At 32.2% G+C, this 8873-nt stretch overlaps 2 protein-coding genes across 4 annotated transcripts; one reads left to right on the forward strand and one right to left on the reverse strand.

The window, feature by feature from the left end:
• Positions 1-693: 693 nt before the first annotated feature.
• Positions 694-3335, forward strand: LOC129310920 (putative SNAP25 homologous protein SNAP30). Of its 3 annotated transcripts, XM_054952812.1 has the most exons (8): positions 695-851; positions 1086-1428; positions 1509-1725; positions 2225-2321; positions 2447-2577; positions 2700-2797; positions 3008-3151; positions 3202-3335. In XM_054952812.1, exons 2-7 carry the CDS (start codon positions 1169-1171, stop codon positions 3102-3104), a joined length of 900 nt encoding a protein of 299 aa, XP_054808787.1. In that variant the 5' UTR covers positions 695-851; positions 1086-1168; the 3' UTR covers positions 3105-3151; positions 3202-3335. The 3 variants fall into 3 exon arrangements, 2 of the variants coding, with proteins under 2 accessions (XP_054808787.1, XP_054808786.1); XR_008593179.1 differs by lacking the exon at positions 3202-3335 and having other exon boundaries at positions 694-851; positions 2687-2797; positions 3008-3026; XM_054952811.1 differs by having other exon boundaries at positions 3008-3204.
• A 26-nt stretch (positions 3336-3361) lies between these two features.
• Positions 3362-6132, reverse strand: LOC129310917 (probable inactive purple acid phosphatase 2). Its single transcript, XM_054952810.1, has 2 exons — positions 5326-6132; positions 3362-4931 (listed from the first exon to the last, which is right to left on the reverse strand). The coding sequence occupies exons 1-2, from the start codon at positions 6016-6018 to the stop codon at positions 3666-3668; spliced, it is 1959 nt and encodes a 652-aa protein (XP_054808785.1). The 5' UTR covers positions 6019-6132; the 3' UTR covers positions 3362-3665.
• Between the last annotated feature and the right edge of the window lie 2741 nt (positions 6133-8873).

Below are 8873 nucleotides of genomic sequence, written 5' to 3' on the forward strand. Positions count from 1 at the left end.
ACACAATTTTATTAAAATTGTAAGGATTGAAAATATTAAAAAAATTACAAGGACTAAAAGCAAACCCCAATAAAATTATAGGGACTAATAATTATACTTTTCTTTGATTTAATATGTAAAGTATGTTGATGACTTAACATATATATAATTAACTGAGAGCAAATAAACCCTCAAATTAGTTTATTTTTTATTAATATAATGCTACTATCATATATTGTGTTTTATTTTGTTTGTTTAAATTTTTAAAATTTTCGGTCAAATTTAAGGGGTTAAAAATCTCATCATCCCTGTGAATCAATATCAGACTTATTAAATCATTAAAACTACTATTTTCATTGTATTCATAGTAGGTCTATTTTTCACAGAGGAGATTAAGAAATTAAGAAGTCCAATATGACCTGGACCTGGATGCCCAGCAGAAGACAAAAACAAAAAGAAAAGGGGGGAAAAAATAGACAAAAATCGTCCCAGGCATCTCGCTAGAATCCATATGAATTGGGCCTGACTAGGTCCATATATAACAGCTGCAATTTAACAGGCTTCTTTATCTTATTTTTTTAATGTAAAAAAAGGTCCTTATTTGTTTCCAAAAGAAGACAGGCCGAGCCAAATCCAAACGGTATAGTTCTATGAAATTAACGGTCGAATTTTTAGATTCCTTGAACAGTACATGTCTCTCTGATTTTCCAATGCGCCTCCATCTGTTGGAAACTTTATATTAACGAGACTCGCGCAATTCTCAGTCTCTCCCATTTCTAACAATATTATTCACTCTCTTCTTGCTTGCTTACATAGTTGTCGTGCGCAACGAATCCATCCTTGTGCCGATGGGTTTGTGCGCCTTGTACAATGTGAGCTTTTTCATTCCGTTTCCAAAAGGACCAATCAAGATTTGAATTTTTGTGGTGTTGTGTACTTGTTAGTTGGTTTATGCTTCTCGAATTCCAATGTTCTGTTCCCTCTCTACATGTTTCTGGTTTTTTTTTTCAGGCAAATTTGTTCTATTGTTCGCCATCCCTCTTTAAGTTCTGTAATCTTCTCGCCAATTAATTCGCCATGTGCTGACTTATTTCAATTATTTGCAGGTATGACATAATCTGAAACCAGTTTGCGTCCTTCAAAAAGGTAGATTGATCTTCTGCTGATAAGATCAATTTTGGAAGTGAAAATGTTTGGCCTTAGAAGAACACCTCCCAAGGTTGCTACAGGATTTCAAGCTTCTTCCAGTTCTAACCCTTTTGATTCAGATTCAGAACCACTTGATAAATCAAACCAAAAGCCAGCAAGACGAACTGCATCAGAATCTGCCCACAAAGTACCTATTTCTAAAAGAAACCCTTTTGATGATGAAGATGAAGAAGATTTTTGGGGAAGAGGAAATTCATCCACTTCATCATCATTATCACACTCATCTTCTGCAAAAACAAGGTTATGATCTGAGCATATTACACCGCCAAACTTCAAAAGCAATATCTTTTTATGATTTTGAGTTGAATTGGTCCTTGCAGATACAAAAGCAAGTTAGAGGCGCAGAGTGTTGAGGAGTTGGAAAATTATGCTGTGAACAAGGCAGAAGAGACAACAAAGAACGTGAAGAATTGCCTGAAGATAGCTGAGGACATAAGAGAAGAAGCCACAAGGACCCTTGAGATGTTGCACCTACAGGGTGACCAAATAACAAGGACTCACAATATGATAGTTGATACAGACAAGGATTTGACTAAGGTAACTATATTTGATTCCTTTTTTTTAACTTTTTGTGCAAGTTGTCTGGTTTTGAGTGATATCTTCAAGAAGATCTTGATGTGGAAAGGCCAAAAAAAAATTATTATGTGATAGCCACATGGTGGAAACTGCAAAGAAAATTAAAAATATTGTTAAGCTATCTAAATGTGTGAGGACTTAAGTTGATGTAGGAGGGTCTTGTCAAATAAATTTGAGCATAATAATTAAAATACAATAAAGTGGAAGAACCCGTGAAATTGAATCTTAAAATTTTGAATTAAGATGGTATTCTTTTGTTTCTCTTCACCCATTTATTCTCTCCTTTCAGATGAACAGATTACATACATCAACTAGTTAAACTTCCCAAAGTTTATATACTTGTCACTGGACAACAGCAAGAAATATTTTTTGATTTTGATTAATACATGAATTTGTTTTACCTTTCTTCTTCTGTTTCCTGGTTTTCTTCTCAATAAACAATGTACATTCTGGTCATCAGGGTGAGAAACTATTAAACAGTCTTGGGGGTATCTTCTCTAAGTCATGGAAACCGAAGAAGACTAGAAACATTCAAGGCCCTGTGACAATCGCACCAGGTTTTCTTTCTAAGCTCTCATGCCTAGCTTCTTTAGTTTATCTCAATATTAAAATAGCTCAATTAGTGTGCTTTTTTCTTCTTGCTGAGAATATAACAGCATCATGGAATATAATGTCTAAACAGATATTTTATCCAAGAAAGGTGAGGAGAATATGGATAAGAGGGAATGGTTAGGCTTAGCTGCTCTGCCTAAAAGAAAGTCAGCTTCAAAAACAGTTCATGATGATGCAGCAAATGCACATCAGAAAGCTGATGTACGTGCTTTTTCTTTTTTTTTTTCTTTCTTTTTTTTTTTTTTGCTTTTGGTTAATTTTATGAAATGTTCGTGATAAATTATTTGTTTGGATTATTATTTCATGGAAGTTATTAAATTCAGGTTGAGAAGGCGAAACAAGATGAGGCACTTTCTGATCTGAGCAATGTCTTGGTCAATTTGAAGAGTATGGCAGTTGACATGGGAACTGAAATAGACAGGTGAAATTTGCTATTTTTCTTATGAGGAAGCGTTACATGAAAATAAAAAAATAATTATTATATCTTAAAATAAAATGATTATTTGAGTATGGTATCTGAATTCGTTATCATTGCATTCTTACCGAAAGAAATGGATTAGTGTTCTTATTTCCTATTAATTTTTTAAAATTATTCTTAAAAGGTTCATTTTCGTTGTTTGGTAATTTGCAGGCAAAATAAAGCTATGGATCATCTCAATTTGGATGTGGATGAGATGAACTCACGAGTTAAAGGTGCTAACCTGCGTGCACGCAAATTAATAGGCTAAAAGGGTTACTATTATTTTGTTCCTCAAAAAGTAGCATTGTTACAGTGTAATCAAATGCAATAAGAAATTTAATGAATAATAAAAAGTAGTCCAAAAATAACTTGAGAATGCGTAAGATGTGTAACGATTTTCATCAAAGCACAATGTTACTCTATAGATGATCACGGATCCTCTCTAGAGATCTAATACTAAGAATAATTAAATTTTTAAAGGCAAAACTCTATAACATAACTTTCACCTATATTTGAGGGAGAAGATTGATCTATTTAACACATTTTGTTTGTTCCATCATGAATCATCTCATATGTACATCGAAACCTCAGTTTGACACCAATAAAAAAAAATGACCAGAATTACATATTAATACAAATCCCCCCAGGATTATGAAAATCCCAAATAGCATGAAAATTTGCCTATGTACTACGAAAAGTCCTCAACTATATTATGTTGCAGCTCAGGGCCAATATCAATCAAATAGCAGTAGAGCACAATCTCAGAGTCTCAACTTTGAACATGTGTGCCTACTTGTGATAAACACTGCACAAAACAGTACTGCAATCTTCACCTTTCCTCAGTCTTCACAAGAGTCCAATCAGTTTTGGTCTCAGACTTCTTTCTCCCGTGAGAAATGAAACCAATGATGTAGCCTGTGATTGCCCCAATCATCAACACACTTGCTCCCTCCACGTACCGAGACAAACTGGATCTCACAACCTGGCCACCATCTGTTGAACCCTTGACACCACTATCGTCCCCAGTGTCATCATAGACAACTTCTCTAGGTGCCAAGATTTCCACCATATCATGCACCTTGCCATCATGGTTTCCTACATAGGAAAGCACAAGCTTCTCCCTTGTCGCAACCAATCTGGTGTACCCGAACTCACCTCCTCGGTACAGAGAATGTTTTGGCTGAGGAAAGATTGGCATATCTGGGTGGCTTTGTCTAGGTTGCCAGATTGGTTGCCAGTCCTGTCCTGCCATGCCAATTACAACATGAACAGTACCATTTTCCCCTTTCTGACCATTGTTGATACAAGTGAAATTATTCAGTGTACAAAATCTCTCATATCTATGAACATGTCCCCAGAGGGCAAGGGTGACATTGTTATTCACCAACAAATGTTCCAAGTGCTCAAGCATCTGTCTCCTTAATGAGGTGTCTCTATTTTCATTGCTCGTTGTGTACATGGGACGGTGCCCTTGGACAACAACAAAAGGAGTCTTGCTCCTGTTGACTGATTCCAAATCATGCTTCAGAAAGTTATACTGGCTGCTCCCAGGAAGGAAATTGGTCTCTGTTGAGATGTACACAAAATGTACCACTCCCATATCAAATGAGTAGTAAAGATTTCGAGTTGCCGGTGCTTTGGCTCCTGTGGGTTCTGAAGAGTTTCCAGGCATGTTGAACCTTAAACTGTAGGGTACTCCACACTCACCACCCCCATCTTTTCCATAACCAGCCCAGTCAGGTTTCCATGGCTGCAAGGGCCAGTCATACTCATGATTACCAATGCAAACATGGTATGCCACTTTCGATGCAACAGGCTCAATTTGAGCAAAAAAATTGTCCCACAGCCACACATAACCTCTTGCATAGCTAATGTCTCCAATGTGTGAGACAAAGGCAGGCTTGTCACCAAGAGCTTCAATATCTCGTAGGATCCACTTCATGGTTGATATGCTTTCATCTTGCGTTCGCACAAATGTTGAGTATGGTGTAGCAGTTCCCATGTCACCAAAGAGGAAAGCTACCGTCTCATCAGAGTCATTATTCCTCGAGACAAAGCTGTGTGTTATGCTCCAACCTCCACTATCACTTCCAACCTAATAGTATTAGCAATATTGGATCGTGATCATATGATTTAATTACGTGAAGTAGTGAAAATGAAACAGAGTCAAATAACACATCAAGCCAACTGAATTTTCCTCAAACAATATGTCAGCATAAGGTTCAACGAAGCAATTTTCAGGATCAGGAAGGCCATAAAAAAATGTGAAATTTACAGAGGGGAATCACAAAGGATACAAGTAAACTCCCCGATCAACAAAAACAAAGACAAAAAGAAAACACCAAATCTTATCATGCTCACATTGCATTTGAACAATATATATATATATATATATAACAAATTATGAGTAGCGTTGCTTCCGGGTTTAAGACTTGTATAAAACAATTCTATTAAGATTACAGACCCAGCTTAATATATACGCGCAATACCTGGTAATAATATCTCACTCCTTTCTTCAAATTCGTCATAACCCCATCGTGAATATACCCTGGGTCCCTCCAACCGATCGTTTGGTTGGCCGGAGAGTCGCACATGTGTTCCCTCTCGTACCTCCTCACGCGAGCTAACGCCACACCGTCTAGTTTATCCTTACTCTCCCCGTACTTGACGTACGTCTCTTTCGCATCCCCCGTAACGAACATGACCCGCATCTCATCGTCATTATCGGTGAATGCCAGATGGATCTGTTCAGGGCCCCGATCCGGTTCAAATGCGAGCTCCTGTGAGGAAGCCAGCAAGTGTTTTGTGCCGGGCAAGGGGTTGTGGTCGTGGTCCTGACGCCTTGGATTGATCTCGGATCGTGACCAACGGAAGATCCGGAAAGAGTAGTTGGATCGAAGGTTGACGACGGGGAGGGAAATGGAACCCGACCCGGATCGCCACGTGGGTGATCTGGTGAGGAAGACGTAGCCAATGAAGTGGTCATTGCGAGAGTCGGGAGGACAATATATGCCGAGCCAGTCAAGATCGGAGGGAGAATCAATGCCGGACCATTGGATACCGACGGAATCGCCGGATTTAGAAAGGACAGTGGGAGTGATGGAGATGGAAGCGTTGGACTCAATGGAGGGGTTGATGAAGAAGAGAACGATCAAGAAGATGGAAAGAGGAATCATGATCATAAATCGATGAGGAATTTTACATGCGCATCGATCTCCAAAAACAATTCTTCAGGCGTAAGTATGATCCGAGTTCTGAGATTTTTTTACGAAACTTCGATTGAATGCGTGACGAATATCGAGAATATCTAATGAAAAATACACGTGAAGTATACTCCACCTCTCCAAAATATAAATATTTTTTCTTTAACCTTAGTTTAAAATATAAAAAATGTAGTATATATTAAAAATATTAATTTTTATTTTATTTTTTATATTTATTAATTTAAATATTTATGTATTTGCATTGGTAATTAAAGTTTAAAAAAATACTAATACTCACTCCGTCAAAAAATATATGACATTTTTTAAAAAGTTGAATGTTTTACATTTTTAAATTTTTTAAAGTGTAATCATTACCTTTTTTTTAGTGTTCTTATTAATAATGACTTTATATTTAGTATAGGATATTTAATAGGGGTAAATATAAAAAAATATAGTTAATTTAAAAATAAGCAATTACTTTATTAGAGTGAAACTCGATTAAAAATACCTTATATTTTTGAACGGAGGAAGTATATGTTTTTATAAAAATAAATTTTTTATTAATATATAATTTTTTTAAAAAAAATTATTTATATTTTAAATTACAAAGAATATAGACGAACATATTTTTTATTTTTTAGTTGCAAGACTACAAAAATGAAACTTTTAAGAGAGAATGATAGATACTCTTTCCATTCAAAATGTAAAGCATTTTTTGAGGAGTTAGATGTTCAAACAAATAATACATTTTTAGTCTTTTGAGGTATAATTATTATCTTTTTTTAAAAGTGTCCCTATTAATAATGACTTTATATTTATTGTAGAGTGTTTAGTAGAAATAAATATGAAAAAATACGGTTAGTTAAAAGTAAGTAACTACTTTATTAGAGAGTAAAATTTAATTAACAATATTTTATATTTTTTAATGGAGGGATTAGATTTTTAAAAGGAGTCAATTAATTCAAAGTAAATTTCAAAATGTTAAATTTTAAAAATTTCTAAGTGTGATTCTCAATTTTATAATTTTATTGTGATAAATTTATAACTTGTGTTTTAAATTTTAATAAAAAAAATTATTTTTTAATCATATTAAAATTTTAAAAATAAATTAAAAAATTATTAAATTGTGAATTAAATTTATAAATTTTTAAAATTTAACACTTTAAATTTATATTAAATTAATTGGTTCACTTGATACCTGTCTTTCATCTCCCAACTTTTTAACCGTTGCTGTCACTCTGCCAGCAACAAATTGTAGCTGTGCAGCAAGCAGAGGGAGTAGGCGTTCCCACGCGTCGCGTTAGAATCAAAACGCATCAGTTTGCCTCCAGAAATTGTGCGTTTTGACGCGCTTGTGATCAAGTCGATGCTACTCAGTGTCCATGAAGAATTTGGTCGGAGTTGACCTGGCCCTCTCGATTATTTACCTATTTTTATATCTTCTTTCATTTAAAAATATAAATATTTTTAATTAAATCTTACTTTTAATAAAATTAATTATTTATTTTTAAATTAATTTTATTTTTTATATTTATTTTTTATTAAATAACTTACAATAAATATAAAATCATTATTAATAAAAGTATTTTTAAAAATAATAATAATTATATCTCAAAAAAATTAAAAATACCTTACATTTTTTAATATCTAACTCTTTAAAAAATATCTTATATTTTAAAACGGAGGAAGTATACAATATTTTTAAAAAAATTATTTTATCTTTAAATATAAAGAACATCACGATATTTTTAAGTAATTAAATAATTTTACTTTTATTTCAAAAAAAAAGTGAAGAGACATTAATTATGTGCTTTATCTATAATCATTGTGATATTAATTGATATGATCAAGAAAAATTATTGTAATTTTAATTAAATAACAAATTTTTATTAATATATAAGATTTAATTAAAAATATCTTTTATATATTGATATGATCAAGAAAATTATTGTAATTTTAATTAAATAACAAATTTTTATTAATATAAAGATTTAATGAAAAATATCTTTTATATTGAAGTGGAAAAAGTATGTTGACAATGAGGATCAAATATGTAATGTCTCAACTCATGAATGTCCCGTCTCATTCCATTATATATATATATATATATATACTTTTTCTATTACTTTTTCTATTTTTATATGTAAATAAATTATGTCACACAATTTAAAAAAATCAGTTAACTATAATAATTATGTTTGAAAATAAAAAAGTGAACTAGAATGCTTTGTATTAATCAACATAACCATATATCAATTGTATTTTGTTTATGTAAATTATAAGAAATAATTTTTTTGACCAAAATTATAAGAAATAATTTAAAAAATATGTAATAAATGCTTATTAAAATTGATGATTTTGCTTATAAAAAATATAAGTCAAAAGTAGTAGTTTTTCTCAAGATTGTCAAACTCACGAGTTTAGATCAACTTGTAATAGGAATGTAAACTCGTAAGAATTTACCTTTATTGATAAATAGTCGTTTAAAGTATATGATTAAATAATAAAAATATAAAACATGATCATAATTTAATTTAAATATATTTTAAATATAAATTATTGAAATTAAATTTATCTACATGGATAGATTATCATACTCAAAGTAAAATTTTAAAATAAGGCAGCTTATTTTTAATATTATTTCTTGTTTTCTATTAATATTAGTTTTTTATTTGAGTTTTATTTCTCTTTGAAATGGATCCTACTACTTTTATGAATGAGTTTTGCATAGTATATATTTGACTCACTTAATTTGATAAAAAATTGATAAGTTTAACAAATTTAATTGAGTTTGTATATAGTGTGAGTTTATAAATGAGATAACACAATTTTAT

Source organism: Prosopis cineraria, unplaced genomic scaffold (assembly GCF_029017545.1).
Source record: "Prosopis cineraria cultivar Desert tree isolate PC_DT_omini unplaced genomic scaffold, ASM2901754v1 PC5, whole genome shotgun sequence".
NCBI classification, from domain to species: Eukaryota; Viridiplantae; Streptophyta; class Magnoliopsida; order Fabales; family Fabaceae; genus Prosopis; species Prosopis cineraria.

Bases quoted from the DNA above. Each gene is read 5' to 3' on its own strand.
- LOC129310917 (XM_054952810.1), bottom strand. From the start codon at position 6,018: ATGATCATGATTCCTCTTTCCATCTTCTTGATCGTTCTCTTCTTCATC. The intron at 4,932-5,325 runs GTATTGCGCGTA...TAATACTATTAG, and splicing joins GAGTGAGATATTATTACCAG to GTTGGAAGTGATAGTGGAGG.
- LOC129310920 (XM_054952812.1), top strand. From the start codon at position 1,169: ATGTTTGGCCTTAGAAGAACACCTCCCAAGGTTGCTACAGGATTTCAA. The intron at 1,726-2,224 runs GTAACTATATTT...TCTGGTCATCAG, and splicing joins CAGACAAGGATTTGACTAAG to GGTGAGAAACTATTAAACAG. The intron at 2,798-3,007 runs GTGAAATTTGCT...GGTAATTTGCAG, and splicing joins ATGGGAACTGAAATAGACAG to GCAAAATAAAGCTATGGATC.